Raw genomic sequence first — 27,589 nt, forward strand, 5'->3', positions numbered from 1 at the left:
CAAAGCTGCAGAAGTGAGGCCTGCACTGACTTTGCAGAGAGGCCTCTCTTCAGTAGCATCTTGACGGATTTGCTCAGTGTCCCCTACACACTGTCACTTCTGTGGTCAGCTTCGTACCTGCGACCCAGCGGATGGTCTCCTGCTGTTCGTGGACCACTACACCTTAGCCAGAGTCAAGACACAGAATGCTCCATCCAATATTCACAGTTCACATTTGAATTTTGTTGGCAACCCCAAGTTCTCCCGTGACAGCAGCTCCGTCGCTAGCTGTGGAATCCCACTGGGATTGGGGTCTGAGAGTAGGTGCCTTGGTCAGAATGAAGAACTGTGCACTTGGCCTGGCCCTCTGGAGACAAGGTGTTTCACAGAGTTTCTCTTTGGTTTAGAGCCCAGGCCTTTCCACAGGCCGATTCCAATCCTGTGGAGGAAGAGGCTCTTCTCCTGTCTCTCCTTTCTTAGTCATCTCTGTGCATTGGGGGCTCCATTGAGACCGAAGAAAGTTCCTTGGAGACAGCCCCTGCAGTCCCTTGGGAAGCAGTGTCAGGGTTTGTCCCCTTCAATGTCACTAATGTACTTCTAGCCTTAAATGCAGCCTTTGGCTCCTGTGGGTCCATACCCCATGAGACAGCCTCTCGGCCCCTGTCACATCATCAGGTTTCTGAGGCTCAATCTCTGAAAAGGGGCTAGAGGGGATTTTGAGAACAGGTAGCCCAGGCTGGCCTTGAATTCACTATGTAGCCAAGAATGATCTTGAACTTCTGATCCTCCTGCCTCCACTTCCATGTACTAGGATTATAGAGATGCACCATAACCCCTGGTTTATGCTGGGCTAGGGATCCAACCCAGAGCTTTATGTACACTAGGCAAACACTCTACCAAACTGAACCATAGCCCCAGCTCTGAATTTTCTCTCTTAACGGTGATATTTTTCTGTTTAAAAGATTTACTTTATTTTTAACTATGTATATATGTGTATGTGTCTGGGGAGAAGGGATATGTGCATGTCCCCAAGGCCACCTCAGTGCTGAGGCTGTTTCCCAAATTGTTCTGTAGGTAACATGGCTGAAATTAGGACAAGTCACAGATAGGCAAAATGGTGACTTGGGCAGGGAAAGCCCATTTGGGGTGGGTCCCAGTTGCCCCCTTCAGCCATAACCCATGGATGTATGTCAGTGTCACCACCATAGCCCAAAGTTGTTGAGACCAGGTCTATGAGAGGGGCCTCAGTCCGACTCATATCTAGGAAATGACTGGGCGAAGTTCAGGACAGACAAGCACCCCTCTTACCATGACTGTGGAAAACAGGGAAGGCCTGGGGTGGGGCCTTCAGCCAGACACACCCTTAAGCCTATTGGGAGAGCAGCTGAGTGGGCTGGTCCCACCAGGGCCATGAAAGAAACTGCACCCAGCTCACACTGACAATCCAGACTCTCCCAGACTCTGAGACCTAACTAACCCTTGGGTTCAAGGCTAGGATGCGAGAAATCGTGCACATTCAGATTGGCCAGTGTGGCAACCAAATCGGATCCAAGGTAGGTAAGACCAGAGCAGTTTGCCACAGGTTGCTGCCAAACCGACAGATGCCCAGGTTCCCAGGAGGAGGAGGGCCTTGCAGGTTTGCAAATACTTGCTAAATAGACAGCTTATTAAACAAGGTCTTTTAGCAAAACCATTAGAGTTAGAGTGTTAATTAATGTTAATTTTGCCTGTAATTATATGTGTAAATGGGTACGGGAGCCATTTTGCTTTTAGCATTTTAGAAATGAGCTTTCCACATCTAAAACCAGTAATTTGTTTCAAGAGTTTTCTGAAGCTTTTTGGGAATTTTTCTTAATTTAAATTGTGTATATTATAATTTGTGGTGTGTGTGTGGGGGGTATGTGGGTGTGTGTGTGGTGTGTGTGTGTGTATGCTGTATATGTGGTGTGTGTGTGTGTGTGTGTGTGTGTGTGTGTGTGTGTTTGTGCAGGCACGATGTCCCAGCATGCATGTGGATGTCAGAGGACAGTCTTTCAGTTGCTCCTCTCCTTCCACTGTGGCGGCAAGATCGAACGCAGGTCATTAGGTTTGACAACAAGCTCCTTTACCTGGTGAGCCATCTTCAAAGCAGTACTTACAAATATTCTTTTTGGGGGCTGGTGAGATGGCTCAGCAGTTGAGAGCACTGGCTACTCTCTCAGAAGACCCAGGTTCAATTCCCAGCACCCACATGACAGCTCATAACTGTCTGTAACTCTAGTTCCAGAGGTTCTGACACCTTCATACAGACACACATGCAAGCAAAACACTAATAAACATAAAATAAGAATAAATGAATCTCTAACAGATGCTTAAAAATGTTGTTTTTAATTGTGTATTTGGGGGGGTGGGTGCATGCTACTGTGTACTAGTGATGACCAGAGCACAACCTGCTGGAGCCGGTTCTCTCCTTTCCATCAAGGGGTTGACCTCGGGTCAGTAAGCTTGGTGGCAAGGGTCTACGGTGCGGAGCCATCTTGCCAGCCTTACTTGAAGGATTTTTGTGTTTTGGGTTCTTTTGTTAATACCCGAGCACTCCAGAGCCTTCTGCCTCCCAAACATTCTTTTTAAAATCTATTCTTTGGCAATTTTTAAAATTTAATCAATCAATTAATTAATTTGGTTTTTCAAGACAGAGTTTCTCTGTGTAGTTCTGGCTGTCCTGGAACTAGCTTTGTAGACCAGGCTGGCCTTGAACTCAGAGATCCACCTGCCTGAGTGCTGGGGTTAAAGGCGTGCGCCACCACTGCCTGGATTATTCTTGGGCAAATTTATACATGTATATATTGACCAGATCCACCCTTACCTCCCTCCTACCACTACCCTGGACACTCTCTAATACATCCATCTCCTACTCTCTCTCTCTCTCTCTCTCTCTCTCTCTCTCTCTCTCTCTCTCTCTCTCACACACACACACACACACACACACACACATACACACACACACACACACACACACACACACACACACACACACACACGAGTCTTATAACTCACTGAGTCCAGTCAGTGCTGCCTGTTGGGCTACTAACGAATCTTAGCTTAATGTCGTATAGGTAGTCACAGATTCTGTGAATTTGAGTGCAATGGTCATTCAGCGTCTGGAAGACATTTCCCAGTATCCTTCGCCACCCTCTGGCTCTTACATTCTTTCTGCCCCTTCTTCCTCAATGTTCTCTGAGATGTGGTGGGTAGGGTGCATGCTTATATTACAAAGAACATTTAGTATGCAATAGAAAGTTACAGAGATAATTACTTGTCTCAAGCACAGAGATAAGCGATTAAAACATTCTGCTTTGTAGATGAGTTTTCCTCTCAACTCTCTTGACTCCTTCCCCAGGGACACCAGGAAGGCAGGCTCTGGAGGTCAGGATTGGCACTCCTAATTTTAAGATCAACAACAGATCTCTAGCACCTATGGGGAGAGTGCCCAGTGTTACTGTGGAATTACTTTCGTGTGTATGAATTATGTGTTTAAAAACACCATCATGAAAGACCTTCGTTCCTTCATAGCAGTATTGCTAACCATAGCCAAAAGGTGGGACCAGGGGCCAGCAAGATGGCTCAGTGGGTAAAGATGCTTGCTGCCAAGCTTAACGACAAGACCCATGTGGTAAAAAGAGAAAACCCGATTCCTACAAGCTACACTCTGACCTTCACTCGTGTTCTGTGACACAAGTGTGCACCCCACCCACAACACAAACAAATAAATAAATGTAAAAAACACATTGTAAAGGTGGAGAAACCCTGAATATAATAGATAAACCCAGTGCATTTTATTCATTATCCTATTATTTTATTATAATGAAACATTATGCAGCTTTAAAAAGAAATTCAAAAGCTTTTGGTGTGGTAAGATGCATGTTGTGAAAATTTTCCTTCTTTGTCATTTTTTGTATGCAAATTAGGTAGTATTGAGTATGCTGTGTAACCCACCTTCAAAATATCTTTCAACTTATAAAATGGAAACTCTGCCCTGTTGAAACTTGACTTCATTCTTCTCTCACTCCCTTCCCTGACAACTGCCATTCCACTTCAGGTCTTTGTGCGTCTGCCCTTCTAGATGGACACCTTGAGTAGATCCATGTGATAGCAGGGTTGGGGTCCCCTTCATTTTGAGCTGAGCGATACCCTACCATGAGTATGGACCACGTAGTGTTTAACCAAGGGATGGGCTTCTACTGTAAGGAACACAGCTGTGAAAAAGTGAAGAAGGTCCTTTCAGTTTTTCTAATTCTTTTTATCTACCTTTGCATTTTCATTCAGATCTATATTGTATCCTGAGTATCTTCCTCCACCCCACCCCCCATATACCTCTTTTCTTCCCCAGGCCAGTTTTACATCTACTTTTATCTTATGTATACATGCATGATTTTATATGACTATATGAACTCCAGGACACACACATAAGAGAAAACATGTAAGATTTATCTTTGGAGACCAGCTTAGTCTTTTAATGCAATGGTCTCCAGTTTCGACCATTTTCCAGAAAATGACAAAACTTTGTTCTTTGTGGTTGAAAAAAAAAATCCCACTGTGTATAATTGCATTTCCTTTATCTAATACTTTACTCAGGGAATGGCAGGTGGATTTTATTTCTTAGCTGCTGTGAACAATGCCACAGTCTACAAGGATGCACAAGTATCTCTGTGCTGTGTTGACTTGGAGGCCTTCGGGTGAAGGAACACCCAGGAAAGTTAAAGCTGGGTTGCCTTTAACTGAAGGTCTTTGAGCTCTGGGGCAGACATTATCACTACCTGACAAACATCAGTCATCTCACATGCCACAGGAATCAGACCTTCATAACCAACAGAGAAGTGCAGTGGGGAGGGGTCAGGGAGACTGCTCTGACCTTAGATGATAAGATGGAGAGAGGCCCCAGGGAGGAAGTGCGGGGAAGGACAAGGGATCATCAGCTGGAGCTGCCTTGGGATTGTGCCATCTGGTGGCTGGAGTCTTGGCCATGACTTCTTGTGGGGCCCGTAGAAAGAGTGTTAAGAAACGTTTTAGGCTGAAGAGCCGGCTTAACTGGTAAAGTTTTTGCCATGGAAACAAGAAGACGGAGTTTAGATCCCAAACACCCATGTTGAGAACCACATGTGTAATCCCAGGCTCTGGGGAGGCAGAGGCAGGCAGTTCCCCGGAGCGTGCGGGTCTGATCAAATCCAATGAGCTCTGATCAGTGAACAGCCCTGTCTTCAAGAGTAAGGTGAAGGGTGAGCGAACCACCAGACCTCGGCTTCTGGTCTCCACACACATACATGCAAGTGTATGTACACCAGCAGGCACATGTGCACACCATCGTGAACACATATGCACAATGCCAAGACACATTTCGTCTGCACCATCTCAGAACTTCTTTGTACTTACTCTTCTAGTCTTCAAAGTCCATTATAGTACTGCGCTGTTTTATTAAGAGTGTGGCTGGGGCAGAGGTGCCGCTTACAAAGTAGGCTTGGGAAAATACCCTTGGAGATTTTGACTCAAGGGAAGGTATTTTTATTGCACTTTAATATGAAAGTTTTCCAGAATGGTCTAATGAAATCATCCCAGTAGCATCCTCTGTGTTAATAAATGCTGTGGGCCAGCAAGATGGTCCAGCAGGTAAAGGTGCTTGCCACCAAGCCTGATGGCCTGAGTTACATCCTGGGGCCCACATGATAGAGAAAACTGACTACCACTGATTGCTTTTGCACACACTAACAAACATGCATGCACACATGAATGAATGAATAAATAAATAAAAGGAATAAAATGATTTTCTCATCAGGGTATGATGACACACTTAGGAGACAGAGGCAGGCAGATCTCTGTGAGTTTGAGGCCAGTCTGGTCTACATAGTAATCTCAAATGCTGTATGCATGATTGGGAGCATAGAACATCTCAAATAGTTCCAAGACATCAGCTATGCATAATTCTGAATTGTGATTATGTCTGATGGTCAAAACACACATTATGTCGGGTTGTGCAGGAGGGCCCTGGGTATGGACTTCTGAGGTGAAGTTCATGGGGGAAAAAAATCCCCAAAGTGAAAGGAGATACCATTGTGAAATCAAATAAGAATTCAGCTTGTTTTCTTTTTCCTGGGATCAGCACTTCTCTAGCTCAGGCCAAAGCAAGGTGAAATTTGAGCTCCCTCATCTGAAGTGAGATTCTAAAAGGACCAGCTGTAACGCACCAGGGTTAATAGCAAAATCCAATTTAATGTTTTCTGTGTTTGACATTTCGCTTCAGGAGCTCAGATGGGTCTAAAGCACAGTCTTCATAGTCACACTTAGTGGAGGCAAGAAGAGGAAGAACAAGAAGGAAGTGTTGGGCAGGGTCAGGCAGCCTCTAGGGCAGCAACATTCTCACAGGAGCCATCCCACTCTTTCTGTTACATTTTTCTTATTACATCTATTTATTTATTCATTTATTTATTTGTGTGTGTGTGTGTGTGTGTGTGTGTGTGTGTGTGTGTGTGCATGCAAGAGAGAGTACACATGCCATGTTGCATGTGGTGGTCAGAGGACAATTTGTGGTGGTTAGTTCTCACTTTCCAGCAGGTGGGGTCCCAGGGATTGAACTCAGGCCATCAGGCTTGGTGGCAAGCCCCTTTCCTGGCTGAGCTGCTGAGTCGCCCCAATGGCTCTTCCTTCCCCAGGTCTCTGAACTGATTTCTCTCCTTCTGCCCACAGTTCTGGGAGGTGATCGGAGAAGAACATGGAATTGACTGTGCTGGGAGCAACCTCAGGGCTTCTGCTCTGCAACTGGAGAGGATCAGCGTGTACTACAACGAAGCCTACGGTAGGCTGGCTGCTGGGTTATGGGCAGAGAAAACGACCCAAGTGTGAAAGAGTGAAGTCTCAACATGGAACTGGCAGAAAGGCAGGGCTGCAGAGTCTAGACAGCAGGTGCCCCACTCCAGTGCAAGGGGCAGCAGGGAGTGCCATCACCGATGCTAGCCAGCCATTCCCCACGGCAAGGGTGAGAATCCATATCCATGCTCTCGGTGAGATAATGAACCAAACACACAGTAATGAGAGAAGTGGAGCTTTTAAAAGGTATCTTAACAAGCCGGGCGGTGGTGGCGCACGCCTTTAATCCCAGCACTCGGGAGGCAGAGCCAGGCGGATCTTTGTGAGTTCGAGGCCAGCCTGGTCTACAGAGCAAGATCCAGGAAAAGGTGCAAAGCTACACAGAGAAACCCTGTCTCAAAAAAGCAAAAAAAAAAAAAAAAAAAAAAAAAAAAAAGGTATCTTAACAGATTTGTGTCATAGTAGTCTGGGTCAGGTATGATCAGGTATAGATATTAAAATGTCTACCTACCAAAGGCCTCCTTCTAGAATACTTATGTTTTTTGGATTAGTATCCCAAGGATCCATTTTGAGGAAGCATCACATTTTATTTATTTATTTTTTCAACTCACTTATTTATTTTTCTTTTTCGGTTTTTCAAGACAGGGTTTCTTTGTGTAACAGTCCTGGCTGTCCTGGATCTTGCTCTGTAGCCCAGGCTGGCTTCAAACTCACAGAGATCTGCCTGCCTCTGCCTCCCGCGTGCTACCAACATTTTACAATCTTGCATCTAAGCTGTTAATGCCCAATATGCAGGATACACAGACAAGGAACTTCCCTTAAGCATTCAGGAGGGTGAAACCCAGCAGGGAATTAGCATAGGGAGGACATCAAGGTCAAGGTCAGCAAGCAAGGCAACAGCTACCCAAAACGGGGGTCAGGGACCTACAGGTCCCCCTTTTACTAAAAAATGAGCTTCTGACTTAGGTTGTGTGGGACGTCAGCAGGTCACCTTACCTGTCATGGAGACACCTGCCCAGGCCACACAGGCGCTCTGTCTTAGGTTGGTGAGCACCCCCCAGGCATTACCCATCTCTGAATACTCATTCATTACCATACAGGCTCAATCATGTGTGAGCTGCAGAGTTAACTGCTGCCAAAGATCTCAAAGTGGCACTGGGCTTGCAATCTGTGTGTTCGACACAGAAAAGACCAACAGAAGTCCTATCCCATCCATAGCCAGTAGGCTAAAGGCAACTGAGCCATTCCCTTCCTTAATGAGCCTTACTGCAAATTGGAGTCCTTGTAAGATGGTATCCCAAAAGCAAATGGAACTTGTGTTTATAAATTTATAACTTTCAAAGCCAATTGATATGTATATAACTATTGAATTAAATTTATCATGCCCAATAGAATGGAAGATTAACTAACTGTGGTAGCTACTTTTGCTGCCAGGGTCTCCACTGTGCTAGCTGTAGTAAGCAATTGTGAAATGGCAATCCCAGAAACAGTAGCAGCAGTGGCCGCCACTGCTATAACAGCAACAATGGCAGCAGCAATGTCAAATTCTCTTCTGGAGCGTGTGAGCATCCACTGGCATGGACACAACTCCAGGAACATGAACCACCAAGGCCCATTTTTCTTGATCCCAGTATGACTTGGCAGCTCTGCAAAAGAACAGCTAAGAAACATAAAGAAAAAACAGGCAGCTCACAAGGAACAGAACTAATGGTCTCATAATGGCTACATTCAGGCTCACAAATTTTAAGGTGAGCTTCAAAGGGGGCTAAATGAATTTCAGGAGGCCAATAAATGTTGCACAGAGCCATTCCTGAAAAGTAGGTACTACACCAGCTTGAAGAGGATTGTGAAAATGAAAAGGCTTAGCTGGCACGCTACTATTAACAAATGGAGGTCAGTGACCTTCAGGGTTATCCTTAATCTCCAAGGTGTCTGAGTGACACGTTCTCAAACATACTTGAAAAAGCAGTTACCATGCATTACCTTCTGGAGAATCCAACTGCATGGCTACAGTTCCTAGGCTTACGTTAATGCTTGCCAAAGCTGGCCATATTGGGCTCTCAATCCCCATTGGCATCAGAAGGGGAGAGTTTTTCACAAGACCCAATAGGTCTCTGCCATGTTGGGCTTCAGCAGCAGCCACAGGGCGCACACAGCACTCAGGAACTCAAAGAGGAACCTCATTGTCCTGAGGAAAGACATAGACAGAACCCCGGGCCCACACCAACACCAGATTGGGTCCCCTCCAAGTGCCAGTAGAAAGACCCTTCCATTGCTCCAGAGCGTGATTTGCAACAGGAGCCCTCCAGTGCTTATCTGCAGCAGATACTCCAGTAGAATCCACCAATAAAAAAATTTAAAATATATAAAACAAGGGAAAGAATAGAATGTGGAGAGGAATGAGAAGCATCACATTTTAGAAAAACAATCATATGCAGCCAGTGGTGGCGCATGCCTTTAATCCCAGCACTCAGGAGGCAGAGGCAGGTGGATCTCTCTGAATTCGAGGCCAGCCTGGTCTACAGAGTGAGTTCCAGGACAGCCAGGACTGTTTCATAGAGAAACCCTGTTTTGAAAAACCAAACAACCGCCCCCCCCAAACCCCACAACCATATGCTGAGTCCTTCCTATTAATCTGCACAGGTAAGAAGTACGTGCCCCGAGCTGTCCTTGTGGACCTGGAACCCGGGACGATGGACAGCATCCGATCCAGCAGATTAGGAGCTCTCTTTCAGCCTGACAATTTTGTTCATGGTAGGTTTTTTCCTGAAGCTTCCACCAGGAAGAGCTGAGGATACCTTCTGGTGGTACTCTGCTCACCTCACCTTTCCCCTACCTTCCTTCTCCTGGTCACAGGTAACTCAGGAGCTGGTAACAACTGGGCCAAGGGTCACTACACAGAGGGAGCAGAGCTGATCGAGAATGTCATGGATGTGGTGAGGAGAGAGAGTGAGAGCTGTGACTGCCTGCAGGGTTTCCAGATCGTGCACTCTCTGGGTGGGGGCACTGGCTCAGGCATGGGCACCTTGCTCATGAACAAGATCAGAGAGGAATACCCAGATCGGATCCTGAATTCCTTTAGCGTCATGCCATCCCCCAAGGTGTCGGACACGGTGGTAGAGCCCTACAACGCTGTGCTGTCCATTCACCAGCTGATTGAGAACACAGATGCCTGTTTCTGCATTGACAATGAGGCACTCTATGACATTTGCTTCCGCACCCTGAGGCTGACGACACCCACCTATGGGGATCTCAACCACCTAGTGTCCTTGACCATGAGTGGCATCACTACCTCCCTACGCTTTCCTGGTCAGCTCAATGCAGACCTGCGCAAGCTGGCAGTGAATATGGTGCCCTTTCCTCGTCTTCATTTCTTCATGCCTGGCTTCGCTCCACTCACGGCCCAGGGTAGCCAGCAGTACCGAGCCCTCTCAGTGGCTGAGCTCACCCAACAGATGTTTGATGCCCGCAACATCATGGCTGCCTGTGACCCTCGCCGTGGGCGCTACCTGACTGTGGCCTGCATCTTCCGGGGTAAGATGTCCACTAAGGAAGTGGACCAACAGCTGCTATCTGTGCAGACAAGGAACAGCACCTGCTTCGTGGAATGGATTCCCAACAATGTCAAGGTGGCCGTGTGTGACATCCCACCCCGGGGGCTGAACATGGCAGCCACCTTCCTAGGTAACAATACAGCCATCCAAGAGCTCTTCACCAGGGTCTCCGAGCACTTCTCAGCCATGTTCAGAAGGAGAGCCTTTGTGCACTGGTACACCAGCGAAGGGATGGACGTAAGTGAATTTGGGGAAGCTGAGGGTGACATCCACGACCTGGTGTCTGAGTACCAACAATTTCAAGATGTCAAAGCAGAGCTGGAGGGAGGTGAAGAGGACAGGGAAGAGGAGGCAGAAACGGAGACAGAAGATAAAGAACATTAGCCAGGAGAGAAGCTATAGGGCAGCCATTTTTCAGAAATTTCTCCAAAGATTTGTGGCTGTCCTGAAGTCCTTGGTACAACCAAGGGGTAGGATTGCAGGTGTATGTGGTGGTGTTGGTTGGGAGTGGCAGGGCCTTTACTCACAGTTACTAGCCAGGGCTCGACAGCTATTGCAAGATTTTCTTCTTCTTTTTAAGCAGCAAGTGAATCTACTGTAGTGAGCCCCGTTTATTTTTCACTAACTGTAGGTAGACATCCAGATGAAGTGTGTGAGTTTGCCAGGAGCCCTTTGCAGCTAACGGCCCCTCTTCAACCCTTTAGCAGCATTGCTGGGTACCAATAACTAGAGCAGCTAAGATGCCTCACTGAGTCCCTCTTTCACAAAGCCAGCAAAGCCGCGTGTCTGAAGAATGTGTGGGAGGTTCAGGGCCAAGGGAAGTGTGAGTCCGCCTCCAATGATTGCACTGTGTAGACCTTATGTACTAGTCGACAGGCTGACTGGGAAAAGACAAAGGGAAGCAAGAAAAGCCACGTCTCTCCTCTCGGCTCCCACCGTCCAAAAGACCAGCAAAAGCAAAGCATTCCAGTCCTTGGACCTTTGTTTCCCAGGAACTGGCTTCCAACGTATTTGTGTTTTAAGGTTCTTATTAGAGCTAGATGCCAGTAATTCATCTAATGATTGTCCCTGGTTTTCTCTTAAAGGCTGTTTGTAGATGCCCTTTTCATTTCCCCTCAGCAATCACCCTGAAGCTCCTGTACAGCCTCTCCATTTTCTGGGAAAGGGCACGAGGCATGCTCAGCAACCATTTGAATGCAGGAATGTAGCCGCAATGCCGCAGTGTCCTTCTTGGTGACAGAGGACATGGTCTCATTAGGGAACTTTTATAGTTCAGATTAATTTGCAGAAGTTGCCATAGACACTTGCAGGATGACACACCTTTAACCATTGCACGACTGTAATCTCACATCACAACAGGACTGAGCACATAGGAGCCAAATCACCCACTCGTAATCTCTTGATTATAGTGTGCCTAGGTCTGAGGTGCATGGGGTCTTAACGGTCTGCTGGAATCATTGAGGAGCTCCTTGACCTCTCCAAAGGGAGTTATTTGCATGAAATTGAGTTCTAGTGTCTTAGTTTGTCCCCATGATGCTAGTGATGGAACCCAGGGCCTTGGGGTATGCTAGACAAGTGCTCTGTCACCAGCTCTGTACTCTCTTGGGCCCATTTATAATCAATACTAAAGTGGCAGGTGGATGGCACTCTCCTCATATATGCCCTGTGAGGAAATAATTACAATTCATTATCTAGAGAAAATCAAGCCCCATTGTTGGTATGACTGACCGGGCTCCTGTTTATATAATCAAAAAAGCACAAAGTATTTTAAATACTTTCCACTTTGGTATGGATGGAGAAGCACTAGCTGTAGTGAGGTATGCACCTCTCCACTCTTCTTCAGATGCTAACAAGGTTAGCTTACAGCCCATGACTCTCCAGGAGTCAGCTGCATGCTTACCTGGATACCTTCATTCTAAACCTCAAAAGGCAGTCACACAGGTGCAAGAAAGACTTAAATTCTTTCCAAATTGTTTTTTAAAGTTATGACTGTGAAGACTTGTTCATTAATAATCACTGAAGTGCAAATAAATTCCATTTTAAACAACTAAGTCATTTTATCTCGGATTCAGCAAACGCCTTTTCTTGCAGTCTGACCACTCAGACTGATGGTCTCACCTCCAAACTGTTCTAATGGCACAAGTAGATTAAACCACCAACAAGCCCAGGGACACTTGGTCCCTTCAGTGGTATGGTTGCCATAGTGACATCAGTGTAGCTGAAATCAACAGGAGCCCATTCAAAGATCCCTTTGCTCTGTCTCTGACAACACTGGTTAGTAACAGGCCAGTGAGTGTCTGGCTGGGGAGAGACACCTCATCGCTTGGCAAGTCGTCCTGTCATCCTGAGGTGCTGAGCCTGAGTTTATTTCATCCCAGTGTTGACTCAGTTTTTAATCTTATTAGATCAGAACGAGTTTCAGAATCTTGATGGAAAGTCAATTCTTTAATTTGGTTATTTTAATCCTTATCCCCAAGTCTCATCTCTAGTCACCCCAGTGGCTCCCCTAATAAACGATTTCCCAAACCGGAAATCCCTTAGCCCTTTGCTTATTAGTTAGCCTAGTTATCCACGTGAGTCAGCTGTTGCCATCCCTGGTAATGGGAGACACTTCTTGGGAACTTAATCTTGGAGAAGAAGATATGGCTGTAACTTCCTAACAACAGGACTTCAGCCCCAGGCAGATCCCAGGGCAAACCTTTCAGGGCCACTACTGCCCCATTCTGTTAATGTCCCTCCTTGAGCAACCTGTGCTGAGAAGCCAATAAAACGCACTGGTGAGGTGTATGGAGGACAGGAAGCAGTCCTCGGGGCCGAGAGCATCTGTCTTCAACCGCACATGAGCTGAAGCTCAGATTCTAGTCCTTTCTCTGCTCTTGAGAAGTTACGACATGAAGTCAACTCTGCAGTGGCTCTACTCAGCCAAGCGTATCCACGGAAAACAAAACACTTTGTTCCCGAACACTTAACTAACAAATGAATGGCCATTCAAACATGATCTGACTGCCCTACCCACTGAGCCTAGACTGGCCATTAGGAATCACAGGTTTTAATTGCAGTTCAGCCATCAACACAGGACACAAGGTATTGACCGGCTCTGCCTCATTCCCGGTGAGAAATGCACCCAGAAAGTAACTAATAAAAGGTGAAAAGCATTTTGTCTAGATAAATTCTAATGTTAATGGCTCCGCTCTACAGGTTTGTGTGAAGTGAGATGAGTTACACAATTGTTCCTCTAATGTGTGTTCTAATTGTTTTCATTGGGTTACGGGCTAATCGGAACCACCTACAGCCACTGCTTTAATGTGGATGCAGTTCAGAGACTAGAGACACCACAACCTCCATGACAGTGTCAAATTTTCATCCACTACGCCACGACAAACAGAACGTTCACTGTGATACATTTAAACAGTGGTTCTGGCAGTTCACTGGTCATCAGATATTAAGCCCTTTCATCCTTTTAAGAAACTCTGGTTCATATGGTCACACTCATATGACTATGTGGAAAATTCCTATTTAAAAAAAAGTACAACAGAAACAAAACCCAGCAGAGAGTAAACCATGTTAATTTATTGGCATAGTCAATTTATCAACAAGGGTAGTTTTGTCCCCAGGAGGTGAGGTTGATTTCAATCTGCTATAACAGGTACCCACATGTCTTCACCTTGACGATTCAGCAGTTCATGCTTCAGTCAGGGCCTAGGCAGAAAAGAGAAAATGCAACAGTTGCTAGTCTGCAGTGCCTTCTTCACATCCACCATCATCGAGAGAGCCTGCCTGCAGGCACACAGCCTGCAACAGGCACACCCTGGAGTTAATCACTTCTACTGTGACAGCTCTGTCCTATAGCCTCCTGCCCTCATGCTGGCGGACTGGGGTCCTCCTTGTTGCAAGACATTAAGACAGGGGCCACACTTTGTTTTCAGGAGCCAGACATGCCTTGCTGACCCCGAGGCTCCCACAAAGTCAGGAGTCAGCCACAGACGGGCACAGTGTGACTGAAGGTGAGATGTTCTCAGCTCCCTGTGGAGAAGGAACAGCCCAACATAAATGAAGTTTTATAGGTCCAAAATCTGAGACGAGACAGACCCAAGAAAAGGGGCTCAGTTCAACACATGCACTCCTTGGTTATAATAAAATATTTGTAACTCAAGATGAAAATGGAAAGTGCTCAGGGGAGAGAGTTTCAATCAGGCACACTGCTCCCAGCACAGGCTTTGGAGCACGAATGTCATGGGCTGTGCTGCTGCGGGCTCACACATTTCAAAAGCAAAAGCAAATGAAATCTGAAGAACATCGCTCTGAAAACCTGCCTCGCTTATCTTTGAAATAACAATGTAAATAAAGTAGCTGGGAGATCAAATCAGTCTGGAGCACCACAGTCTGAACTCATGACTGTGCAGAACCGCTTCATCATGGCAGAGGACTGCAACTTCACATTCCCAACACCTCTGCACAGGTAAAATGAGCCAGGCTCTCTGAAAGCATAAGGAACTCAGCACAACAGGGCTCATCCAGGGCGAGCAGCCCTTCCTGTTTAATGAAATGGCAAGACCCTGCTTGCAGGTGTGCCCGGATGTTCAGGAAGAAGGGATGTGTGAGGGCAGCAGCAGCCATGGGGGAAGGAGCATGCAGAGAACGGCCATTTCTCAGGCGCCTGACCCGTTACATAACTCCAACAGCAATTAAAATTATTTGATTTTGTGCAGATAGATGAACCAGGTTTAATTAAAATAAGGTGGTTCTCTATCCGAGGATTGCTAACTGCACTGAAAATCAATGTGCCAATTATTCTGCTTGTCAGGGCCGCACAGGGGCTCTTTCATCATGTCAGGCGATGTCTAAGACCTGTACACTCCAAATCATCGCTGCAGTAACCAGTGTCCAAAGCCACCAACTGGGAGGCCGAGTCTCAAACTAAAGTGAGTTTTGGTAAGCTCTCAAAACTTGAAGAGGCAACCCCTAACAAAGCAGGGACTCACCGGCTACTCCTTCTTCACTTTCACGATCTTTATGCTGCTGCCGGAAGTCTTCTCCGCGTTTGCTTTGAACTCGGTCTTCAGGGCATCCCTCACTGCTTTTGCACAGATCTGGGAGAACCGGATGTAGCTAGCAAAGTGAGAGAGGATACGAGGCTTATTACCAACAGCTAGACGGAGGTGTCATGATGTGTGCTATCTTGGATTTCTTCCCATACTCTTAGTTTTGGCTGGTTACTCATTATGGCAAAATTGGATTGAAAACTGGGAAATACCAAAAAATAATCTCTACAAAGGAGACAATCAGAAATGTGCCCCCAGATTAGCTGGTATTTGACTTAGAGATTCTAAGTTTTCTTCTTGGCACTGTATCTTTTCATATTAATTTAAAATGAAGGATTTTTTTCTAAAAATCCCACAGTGTAGAAAACAGAGCAAAATGTGAATAGCTTTCACATGAACGATTCCCCAGCTCATTTCTGTATTTAAATTGTTTTAGTTACATTATTCTTACAGCATATATGCTGTAATATATATTATATTTTATATATATATATAAATTAGAAAGAAATCTAATTTATAAGAAATATAAATAATATATTATATATATAAATTAGAAAGAAAAATTTTGAATTAAAACTGCTTTTTATGGTCAATTATCTAAAGGCATTCTTGAAAATATTAGATTTTGCCTCTTGCCTGTCACTGAAAATACCTCCTAACCAAGGTTTCCAAGCTGAACTAGAAGTTCTCAGAGAACATCAACTAGCAAAGGGGCTCACGGGCAGCTTCCCGTTTGGCAGACGGACTTCGTCTGTCAACACCTTTCTCTTCCAAAATAGTACTTTTCACTTTTCACACTTTCTGCAATCAGGGATGGGTGGTGGCTGTGTCTCCTGCTTTAGGATTTACTTGAGGGGCTCAGGAGCAAAGGGCTTGACCTTCCCTCTCCTTGTGCACCTGCAAAGCAACAGAATAAAAATAATACCTGGCCTGCGAGGGGCTGGGAGTAGGAAAGCGAGGTGTGCAGGTGTATGGATGCCATGGGAGCTGGCTTTCCATGTGGCACTTACTACGGGCCTACCATCCTTTCCTTCTACAAAACCTTGCTCGACCTGTCTGGGCCCTGGGCCACTCACTTGTGGCAGGGCCTTGAGTATGACTCTCTGGAAGGAGACTATCAAGGTGTACTACCTGGAGCAGGGAAACCAAGTGCCACACCTAGACCCACAGCCCCATCACAGATGGTGGGTGCTAACACGGGCGATGCAGAGCTCTCCACAGTTTAGGGGGCTTTCACTTTTCTTCACGACTGGGAGAGGTCACTGTGGTCACGACTCGTGTGCCCCTCCTGTGCAGGTGAGGAGGACTCAGGCCAGCGTGGCCAGCCCTAGGGTGCTGTGCACGTGGCCTTCGCAGCGACCATGCAGGTACCGCAGGCTTCCTCCCTGGAGGAGCGGCTACCTCAGTTTGGGGCCCGTGACCCCGTGACCCCGCGGCATGCCTTGTCCACGGCGACGCCATCTTGGCGGGTGGCCGCGTGGCTCGGCCGTCGCGCCGGCCTGCTGTGGCGGGCCTCCCCAACGCTGCCCGGGCATACCTGAGTCCAGCCTGCCGCCAGTACGCCACCATGGTGTCGCGAGCGGGGCGTGTCGGGCAGAACCGCTGGGTCGCTTCAGAGTCGCCTCAGCCGGGACCGGCCACAGGAAGGTCAGGCCGCTTGAATAGCGGAAGGGGTGGGGCGCGGACCCGCCAGTCACTGCCTCACCCCGCCCTTGTCAGGGTCGGGAGCCAATAGGGGCACCGGGCGCGCACGCCCATTGGCCGAGCGGCTTCCGGAAACCGCAGCCGCATGGACACCTGGGAAAGCGAGGCCGTTGCGTCCCGGTCACCTTCCCAGGTGTAGTGGCAGAGGGCGGAGCCTCTCGAACCCGCGGTCAGACAGCCAAAGTTTCAGTCCGCAGGTCAGGGTTCTAACGGGCAGGACGGTGACCTCCCCAACTTTGCTGGCTGTGCATTTGTATTTAGACAGCCATTTAAGACGGAACTGTATTGCAAACTGAAGTTTTATATAATTTTAAACTGAAGTTTAAATAAAAAATCATTAGGGTATCAGATCCTTTCCAGAGCAGGTGTGATTCATAGAAACCACACCAGATTCTTTGTCCAACACTAACATTTAGTAGTGTTCTGCTTAGCTGGAATGTTATTCCACTTGTCAAAACTAGCTTCGTTTAATTCATTATATTTAACCTGCTTTTATAAATGTCCAAAGAATTCTTAAGCTAAGCAACCTTTTAAAGTAGGAAGACAAGAATTTTAAAGCCATTTAAGTCTCTGTGGTTTTGCATGCGTATTAACTAGTCTCTCTAGGAAAACGAAGAAGCCCGTCCCATAGAAGTCAAAAGGCAGCCACCCCTGACAGGACAGTAGGCATCAGCACGAACACCATTAGTGACTGACAATCTGTGGCTTTTAAAGCCATCCTCTGGCACCTCAAACCAGCATCAGTCTTCCAGGTGTTCCCTCGGGCCACTGCGTTCCCCCCACCCCTTCTGTTCTCACCCAACACCCTGGTGTTAAAAGTACCGCTGATCTAGGTGACAGTGATCTAGGTGACATTTGAGTCTCAAATGATGGACAGCTCTTCCCGTAAAAAAGATGTTTTGTGGTCATAATTACCCCCAAAAGTAATTACATTCAAATAACCTGACATACCATGTCTTAGCAATTACAAAACCATGATTTTGACATGTGGCAATTTATAAGTTAAGTAAATGTGAAATGCTAAGAGATGTGAACAGCTGCTCTTTTGTCTCAGGGTTCTGTTTAAGAGTGATGCGACACTCAGGTAATGACTTTATTTTCTCAGTTAACATAACCAGCCCACAGTACAGCATGCAAATCACAAAGTACAAATTCAAGAAGGGAATGCCTTTACTAAGTCACAAAACTTTGGCAAATCAATACAGTACCCGTTAATACAATAAAATACTATTTTTGCTGGAGTCAGAGATTACCTTAGTGATAATTTTCACTCCAAAAATATCATTTAAATCCAAATCCAAACACTGGTTTCCAACAGGGCAAGTTATTTTATACAAATTAATGTCATTTGAAATTATACAATTTCTCTTTTTAAAGGGAGTTCCTCATGCAGGTGGTTCTAGTTCACCGCATCTGTAGACGCCAGGGCAGATGGACTGTGTTCTGGTTGGTCCGCAGCCAGGTAGTTTTCTCGTACCTAAAAGGCTCTAAGATTCTCCCTAAGGAGACTTGATCAACATGGCTTTCTTCTAAGTACTTAAACAACAACAAACCAACTCGTTAATTGTTCACATGGACACAAGACTCTCCTCTAGTCAGTTCCCTCAAGCCCTCCCACCACAGACGATCACTTTGATTTAGAAGCTCTCCATCTTTTGATCAAAAGTCACAGCCTTACCCCAGCTCATTAAAAAAAAAAAAAAGAAAAAAAAAAGATCTACCTAAAATAGCAGTATCTTTTAAATAACAAATAAATATGATGTCAGCCTGAAGAGTCCTGGGGGCCCTGTAGCTGCACACCAATTTCCATTGTCATTTTTCTACCAACGCTGCTGCGGCCGCCATTGGTGTCCTTATGCTTCCTCTTGCTGATGCTGTCAATTCTTCAATTTCGGCGTTCAGTTTGTGTATCACCCATTCCATTGCCTCTCGGCCCTGAAGAAGTGCAAGAATTTACTGTTATGAGAGCAAAGGCGTATGAAACGAAGATGGCAAGCAGGATGAGGGGTGCTACAGGTTAAACCTCAAGGACAGATCGCTGGCCCTTGCTTTCTTTTTCTTTTCAGTTATTATCTACCAGATACCAAAGGCTTGAGCAATTGGCTTGATCCAGAAGCCAAATTTTATTTTGTATGCAGAAGATGTTCTAGAAGAATGTACGGCTGAGTGGCAGGATGTCTCCCTGACTGTGTGACTGGAGTGGTCAAGCCCCTTTTCTTTGTATCAACACTGCAGATCAATCATGCACACACCCCCGGATCTGGTCCTTGACCCCCCTCCCCCCCACTAGCCCTCTTCCTTCCTGAGGCTCTACAGTTTCTTGAGGAATGATGGAGGAGCACTTCAGGCTTCCTGTTGAAGGGCCTTTGCACGTGCAGCTCCCCCACCCGAATGTTCTTCCTGGATACTGCTTGCACCAACTCCTTCCCTCTTAGCACTTGGCAAAAACATCAATTCTCAAACACTCACTAAACACTCATGCCTGCCTTTACTTTTCCTTTCCTAGCGGAGTGCTGTGTGATTAATGCTGCCTTCCTGAGTCCTCTGATGGCAGAGCACATTTGTTTTGCTGCCTGCGTATTGAGCGTGCTTTGACAGAATGACTCGATGAAACATGTTAAAGAAACAATGTGTTGGGCATCTTCCCCTAAACTTACTGTTTTAACATGGGGGTCATTCCAATGGAGTAACAAGTGTGTGTGTGTGTGTGTGGGGCGGCTCACTATTTTATGGACAAGACACACATGTGGCATGTGTATCAGGTAATTTCACGATGGTAATCAGAAGTAAACCGTCTACAGCTGATGGCATAACCAGCCATTGCCGAGGACGAGCACTTTCAGCAGACACAGCACTGTTCACATCCAAGCATGTCTACAATGGGCCAGGCCTGGGCTGCTCTCCATGCTGGCGTGTCGACAGAGGTGTGCTGGACTCCAGAGCCCACACAAACACTACCTAATGTTCAGCCTCTCCCTCCACAGTGGCCAGTCAGCTGCATGCAGCACAAGCCTTTACAGGCAGTGAACCTGGGGTGAGGAGCCCTGAGGAGATGGTGCCCGGCCCACTTACTTTGTTAGCGTTGGAAGATATGGTGCTTGCCATGAGTCCTTCAAGGTAGCTGCTGAGGCTGACCCCTTTCACAGTGATGATGGCTTCCTGGGTCAGGACAGTTCTAGCAAAACAACCCACAGCTTTAGATGACTCGTGGTTGATTTTCAAAGAGCAAGACACAAAAGCGCTTCACCGAGTCAGACCACCACCCCGCCTTACTCACTTCTCTGGGTCCTGGGGGTGCGGCCTGTATGTGAGCCTCTCGTCTACGGAGACCATATTTGTAAATGAGATCTACAGGGGAGGAAAAAGTCAGGACACTTTGGAAACCAAGATTAGAAAGACTTCTAAAATCAACACACATCTCTAAATCTTATTTACTAAATGCACAAAAAAAAACCTTAAAATAAACCATCTTGGCATTACTGGGAAACTGTAATTTAAATTTCACTATTTAAATTTATACTTAAATTTCATCAAACTTTTATTTGGACAGGGAGGTGGCTTCACAGGTAAAGAAAAGTGTTTCCCCTAAGCCTGATGACCTGAGCTCTATCTATCCCCTGGTAGGAGAGAGCTGATTCCCATGGCAAGCTGTCCTCTGACCTCCTTCACATGGTTTCCTGAGCATGCCCCTCCCCTATACTCTAAATGTAAAAAAAGAAAATGAATTTAGGAAGTTCAGGGCTAAGGTGTATATAGTACTTCCCCTCCTTTATTATTATTTATTTATTTTTAACTTTAGGATACTAGGGGATTGGACTTCAGACCACCAACATGCTAGGAAAGTGCTCTATCATACACCTAGCCTTTAAAATAAATAGATAAGCTGAATGGTGGTGATGAAGCCTTTAATCCCAGCACTACAGAGGCAGAGGCAGGTGGATCTCTGAGTTCAAGGCCAGCCTGGTCTATAGAGCTAGTTCCAGGACAGCCAGGACATAAAATAAAGGAGCCTCTCTTTATGTTGCCCCAAATAGCCCTGAATGTAATCTGTAGTCATGTTGGCTTTGAATTTGTGATTCTCCTGCCTCAGCCTTCAAAGCAGCTAGACTATAGGTATATACCACTATGTCCAGCCAGATAACTGCCTTTTGATAGTATATACTCATGCATATATTTCATTTGTCATCTTAGGTCAAAGAGTGAAGAATTAAAACAAAGAAGGCAGGACTCACGTTAGTGGACTTGAGCTCCATTGTCTTTCTTACCGGGTCAACTACAGAATGCTCTTGCACGTACGTTTTTGTTCTTGCGGCACCAATAAGCTACAGGCAACACTAAAGTTAGTATCCAGAGTTTCCAGTCAAGCACATCCATCTTTCATTTTAAGGTATAGATGTATTAATTATGCTGAACCAAAACCTATTGGAGGTAACAGGGACTTGCACACAGAGGAAGCCAAGACTGCTATATGCCCTACTTAATGACTTCACCAGAGGCAATCAGTAACCAGGTTGCTGATGCTGTGATGTTATACTCGCCACGGTGTGATGCTGACAGAGGGAAGGGGACATCTGGAAGTCAGAAGACCCCGGGAAGCACCCTGTCTAGCAGGGATACCGCATCAGCCAGTGTCTCAAGCAGCCCAGGGAGAAGCCCTGCCCCACCCCCAATTGGCTAGATAAGAAAGCAGGCCTCACAGCTGAAGGCGGCACATCCATAACAAGTACCCCTCCATGGATGCGTCCCAAGCCCACCCTCCTCTGCTGTGGTGGAAAGCAGGCTCCTTCCTCTTCTGAATAGAGACCCAATACAGAAGCCTGAATCCAAGCGCCACCAGTGTATCACACCAACTGGCATTCTAGTTTGTCACTGGTTCTATCAGCTCACCAAAGCTTGATGGTTTGTCATAGAAACAGAACTACTTTTACATGGAGAGAAAGTACCAGACCATGGCCTAAATGTTGAACAGCAAGCCAAACACAATTCTTGTCACTTAATGTTCACAACCTACAAGGGCCTAATGTCACCTAATAGCTAGGACCCAACCATTGTAAATTCCATGATAGGCCTCAGACTGGAGCAAAAGCAGGAAAAGATGTGACCCCTTCTCCACTGAGCCAGCTTCCTACAGCCATGGTACCTTTAGGAGGACTGAGCAGTATTTCTAATTCACCACACTTTCTTAACTCCTTTATTAGAATGTAATTTCAACATGGCATCTGAATGGAATATGGTAGAAGATTCCAGCACGTCCCCAGGCAGGGCATACTTACGGACTTCACAATGGAAGGCAGGCCCCACTCTGTGCTGAGGAGTCTATGGCTGTGCAGCTTTCCAGAGGGATCGACATGTCTGTCTAACACATCAACGCCAACCACACTTGGGTTCATGGGGTTTGGGTATTTCTGCATTGCAGCTGTGGTAACCATTTCCCATGGGTGGCTGCAGACAAACCAAAAATGGCAGATGAGGTAAGCCATTTTTCTACCACAGCAAGGTGTGCTTTAGAATGGCAACAAGTTATGTTGGGAAATAACTTTTGGAGGCACTGAGCGATGACGATTTTTAAATGTCTACAGACTTTAGTGTGTCCAGAACACAGACTGTATGGCACACCAGATGCCTAAGAAGCAAACCCTTAGAGAAGCATGCCTCTCACTCAGTGCTTCCTTAATCTCTCCTACCTACCACTATCCACAGGTAAGAAGAATCAACAATCCAGAAAAAATGTATTAAAAGATGATGTTTAGTCTTGTGTCTGACCACAGATCTGTTGTGGAATATTATTTTAAGGTTTATCACTTTTGTTTATGTTGTATTTAACTCTGTGAAGCTGTGTTACTGTGCCTGTCTAAAACACCTGATGGTCTAATAAAGAACTGGCCAATAGCAAGGCAGGAGAAAGGACAGGCGGGGCTGGTAGGCAGAGAGAATATATAGAGGAAGAAATCTGGGAGAAGGAGGAGCCAGAGAAGGGGAGGACACCAGGGGCCAGCCACCCAGCGACAAAACTAGCAAGCAAGCCACGGAGTAAGAGTAAGATTTATGGAAGTTAGAGAACAGGAAAAGCCCAGAGTCAAAACGTAGATGGGATAATTTAAGATAAGGAAAATGGCTAGAAACTAAGCCAAGCAAAGGCCAGGCATTCATAATTAAGTATAAGCCTCTGTGTGTGACTTATTTGGGAGCTGGGTGGTGGGACCCCAAAAGAGAGGAAAAACAACACAAAACAAAAAAAACCAAAACCATCATACTATCGATTTATGATTAAGCATTTTCTGTTTTGTTTTTCTTTTTAAGACGGGATTTCTTTGTGGAGTCCTGGCTGTCCTGGAACTAGGTCTGTAGACCAGGATGGCCTCGAACTCAAGAGATCCACTTGCCTCTGCCTTCCAAGGGCTGGGACTAAAGGTGTGGGCCACTGCCACCCAGCTGATTAAACATTTTCTTTATCAATATAAGTAGCACTGTCTGTTGTCATTATCTTTCCTCCAAATCTAGCTTCAGTTCTGAAAAGGCCACTCACTAGGAAGTGCCAAGGCTGTAATGACTTAGCTTGAGCACCTGCCCATCACTCCAGTGGCTGAGAACTTGTAGCTGCTTTACTTTCTTGAAAAAGGCCACAAACCTATTCAAAATGTGCCACACTCACACCTGCCTTCTGGGTATAAAAGACACTCACTTTTCAGGAAGCCCAGACGAACCCAGTCAGTACCAAAGCTGGTTGGTTGGTTGGTCCATCTGTAGTCTGACCCCACCCCTTCTTATACTATTCATCTGTGCCCTTGCTCTCTGGAGATGGATTTCAAGCTACACCCGCAGCCACAAACCACATTGCTCTTGTTAATCTAAAAGCAAAGCAGGTGGGCATTAATCCACTTCAGTTTCCTGGAGAACCAGGCTGACAACTACACCTTGTCAACAGAAGAAAACCTCAACCCCCTTCATTTTCCAGAACCATAGACAACCAGTGACATGGGTTTCAATGTTTTCATTTGGTCAAGACTATCCTATAAACGAGCCTTCATTTCTATTTCTTCTCAAGCCCCATTCCACAGTCAATGCAGGTACGTAAGCAGAAGCTTCATATATCGAAGCAGCCCCCAATGGCAGTGATTTGGCCAAGCCCCGATTGTCACAGAGGCAAGTATCTAAAATGATAATGAGACAAGGCCCTCTCTGTCAGGAAGCCAGGTTAGCTGCCTTCCATGCACTTACCTGTGGTATTGTGTTTCCCAAAATATTGTGTACCTTAATAAACTTATCTGGGGTCAGAGAACAGAAAAGCCACTAGTTAGGCAGTGATAGCACACAACTTTAATCCTAGCAGTCCAGAGGCAGAAATCCATGAGTTCAAGGATACAGACAGGCATGGTGACTCATCATGCCTTTAATCCCAGAAAGCAAGCCTTTAATCCCAGGGAGTGGTGGTAGAAAGCAAAGGTATATAAGGCGTGAGGATCAGAAAGTAGAAGCATTTGGCTGGTTAAGCATTTGGCTGGTTAAGCTTTCAGGCTTTGGAGCAACACAGTTCAGCTGAGATTCATTCTGGATGAGGACTCAGAGGCTTCCAGTCTGAGGAAACAGGACCAGCTGAGGAACTGGCAAGGTGAGATAGCTGTGGCTTGTTCTGTCTCTCTGATCTACCAGCATTGACCTCAATAACTGGCCTCGGGTTTGATTTTATTAATAAGACTCTCTAAGATTCCTGCTACACTTACCTCTCACTTCTCCCTTTCTGATGAATTAATAAACGGCCTGGGGCTGCTGTGCTTGACTGCGGTTTGCCCCTCTGTGCTCTCCAGGCCAACTTTAAACAGTACCGTTGACCTAGCTCAAACCTCACCAAGGGCACACACCATCATCACCAGTGTTCCAACAATGAGTTCTGGCTTTATTAGTAAAAACATGATTATGTGAAAAAGACCCCGGCAGACATTCATAGAGCACCAAAATCCTGGCCACAGCTGGCTGACCTGTCCAATCTCACCCCTGTAAATGGGAACACTGTTAACTGACGGAGGTGGCAACAGTTATTTTGGACTCTTATAAAAGCTGTGCTGGGACATACTGTTCACTCAGATGCTGGAAGACTCAATAAGTGATTCCACACTGAGTGCGAATAATATGCCACGCCTCAGAAGTGCCCGAAAGTCCAAGATGTGTGGATGAAGAATGACTTGGGGTTCTGCTTGAGAGCAACGTTCTCAACATGGAACCATGGAAGCAGACAGACATCAGGACTACAACTCAGGAGGTGAAGTGAGAGGCTCAGGGGCTCCCGTGTTTGCCATTCTGTTTCGGGAGACTCCACCCGCTAAGCAGTCCGGGCTGCTTGGCACATACTATGCAGTTCTGTGTTCAGGCCAGCCTCAGACTCATGGCAATTCTCCTGCCTCAGGCTCTGAAATGTTAGGGTTATAGGCATGCAGCACATCCTGCTTGAGATATAGGGGTGCCATAAGTGTGTGTGGGCTGGGCCCTTGATTGGGTGGCTCCGCTATCTGGAGAGAAAGCAGTGCTGGGTCTCTCCCAGGGTACCGACAGCATTTATTTGCAGATCTATCTTCTAGGAGACAGGCACTGGAGCGACAAAAAAGACTAAGATCACGCATGAAGAGTAAGACAGGGAGGCTGAGGACCAAATTTCACTGAACACACACACTGGTAGAAAGGTGAGGAAAAGGTTCAAGGGCAGAGGAGTGGAGAGAGAAGACAAGCTGAGGGAAGAGTGCTGAGGACCGAAAGGGAGGAACCAGTTCTGCGCATGGGACTTGTTGCCAGCAACTCTAAAGCAGATCCAGAAGAGGACAGGGGTGTAGAATCCCTTCTTCTGAAATAGACTATCAAAGGCTGTGACCAGGTTAAAAAGCACTCCAAGGACTACAGCCCTATGGCCCCACAGTCCCAAAAGTGTTGATTCCCTTCTGGTTCCAGTATTCTGTCCTTATGGGGCACAGGAGACCCTCAGATGCAGCTGATCTACTATGGAAAAATGTTCACAACTTCTTTTAAAATTGCCCTCAATTTTAAAAGTATTGGCCTGCAGAGATCAAAACACACCACAAAGCTACACTATTAAAACAGTGTGGCAATAAAGGTGAAACGAAAGAGTCCAGATCATCTAGAAGTGAATTCAAATGTTAAGTCAACGATAATTATAAGGTGACATTTTACAATAGAGAACAATGGGACAGTCAAGCAAGGAATGCTGGAACAAGGGGTTAGCGAGGGGGGAAAGCCCGTGCTATCTCGTATGTGGCACTGTGAACCTGGGTAGTGTAATTCCCAACACACCACAGTCTCTGGTCCTGCTTTCCATTACAAGTTCAGAGAACCATACAGGTATGACTGGGTGTGATGGCAGAGACTGGCTATTTGCTCAACTGTCATGGCTCATAGAATGGGAAACAAGGTCACAAGTTATCTGGAAGAGCAAGCCCTGGTCTCCAGACCTCCGGCTGTTTCTCAGGCTGTCACCAAGGTTGGCATCATGGTGGTATTAATTGAGTTCATCAAGAAGAAGAAACTCCACCTGGATGGACGGCTACCTGGATGTCCGTGGGAGGTCCATGAAATGGGGGCCTCAATTAGGCCACCCTGGACCACCATGGGTTCAATTAGGAAACCCCGGGGCACTGTGAGGCCGTCGGGCATCAGTCAGGGCACTCCAGGCTACCACGAGGCAGTCGGAGCTCAGAACACCCTGGGCCACCATAAAGCCGTGGGGCCTAGTGCTCTGCGACCCCTGCCGGGAGTCACTTCCGGGTCAGGCCCGACGGCCCGCTCCTGTCTTCCGTCAGTGGCGGGGGGCCCACGCCCGGGGTCACGGAGGCCCTAGCTCGGCATGGGGTCGTGACCTTGGCGGTCCCCGGGTGCTGGGCTCAGCCCGGCTCGTTCCATCACACCCGATGCCAGGAAGCGCCCCGACGGCGCCGGAACCGGTAGCTGCGCCCACACTCACTCAAAGACGTGCTCCGAAGTCCAGATCTTCATGGTGCCAGCCGCCTGCCCGGTGTCCCGCGGCGTCCCGGGACGATGAGGCACAGAAGTTCACCGGCCCCGCCCCGTCCCGGCCGGCCGGCCTCGCAGCGCGCAGGCGCCGTCGGGCCCAGCGCGAAGGCGCCCGGAAGTGCCGTCCCGCGGCCTAGCAGAGCCGGTTAGGCCCCGCCCCTCGGTACAGCCAGGCCCCGCCCCTCGCGCTCGGCACCACTGAGCCCTGCCTCCGTGAGGGCTCAGTGCGCCGGCGCAGAGCTGGAGAGCTCGGAGGCCGGCGGGCGGGCGCTGTCCTGCGCATGCACGGACCTTGGCGGCGGGACGTTATGCGTTTGGCGGGTTCCTGAAACATGTCAAGTCTTCTCTTTGGATGTGGCCAATCCTGGCGGCGTTCACCAGAGCATACTTTCGTGATGTTGTCTTAGAGAGTTAGTTCCACCTTTTACTTAAAGCCAAACAATTGTGGGTCGCAATCAG

The 27,589-nt window shown here is 46.9% G+C and overlaps 3 protein-coding genes across 4 annotated transcripts; 1 reads left to right on the top strand and 2 right to left on the bottom strand.

Annotated features, from left to right (window-relative positions):
- Positions 1–1,475: 1,475 nt before the first annotated feature.
- On the top strand, positions 1,476–10,754 carry Tubb1 (tubulin beta 1 class VI). Its single transcript, XM_059259796.1, has 4 exons — positions 1,476–1,532; positions 6,697–6,805; positions 9,460–9,570; positions 9,673–10,754. The coding sequence occupies exons 1-4, from the start codon at positions 1,476–1,478 to the stop codon at positions 10,752–10,754; spliced, it is 1,359 nt and encodes a 452-aa protein (XP_059115779.1).
- A 3,166-nt stretch (positions 10,755–13,920) lies between these two features.
- On the bottom strand, positions 13,921–17,102 carry Atp5f1e (ATP synthase F1 subunit epsilon). Its single transcript, XM_059259797.1, has 3 exons — positions 16,950–17,102; positions 15,353–15,479; positions 13,921–14,069 (listed from the first exon to the last, which is right to left on the bottom strand). The coding sequence occupies exons 1-2, from the start codon at positions 16,979–16,981 to the stop codon at positions 15,356–15,358; spliced, it is 156 nt and encodes a 51-aa protein (XP_059115780.1). The 5' UTR covers positions 16,982–17,102; the 3' UTR covers positions 13,921–14,069; positions 15,353–15,355.
- A 1,070-nt stretch (positions 17,103–18,172) lies between these two features.
- Prelid3b (PRELI domain containing 3B) lies at positions 18,173–27,244 on the bottom strand. 2 transcript variants are annotated; one of them, XM_059262048.1, is made up of 6 exons: positions 27,081–27,244; positions 22,390–22,558; positions 21,349–21,438; positions 20,394–20,464; positions 20,189–20,291; positions 18,173–19,051 (listed from the first exon to the last, which is right to left on the bottom strand). In XM_059262048.1, exons 1-6 carry the CDS (start codon positions 27,110–27,112, stop codon positions 18,929–18,931), a joined length of 588 nt encoding a protein of 195 aa, XP_059118031.1. In that variant the 5' UTR covers positions 27,113–27,244; the 3' UTR covers positions 18,173–18,928. The 2 variants fall into 2 exon arrangements, with proteins under 2 accessions (XP_059118031.1, XP_059118032.1); XM_059262049.1 differs by lacking the exon at positions 27,081–27,244 and adding an exon at positions 26,668–26,824.
- Between the last annotated feature and the right edge of the window lie 345 nt (positions 27,245–27,589).

Source organism: Peromyscus eremicus, chromosome 4 (genome assembly GCF_949786415.1).
Source record: "Peromyscus eremicus chromosome 4, PerEre_H2_v1, whole genome shotgun sequence".
Taxonomy (NCBI): Eukaryota; Metazoa; Chordata; class Mammalia; order Rodentia; family Cricetidae; genus Peromyscus; species Peromyscus eremicus.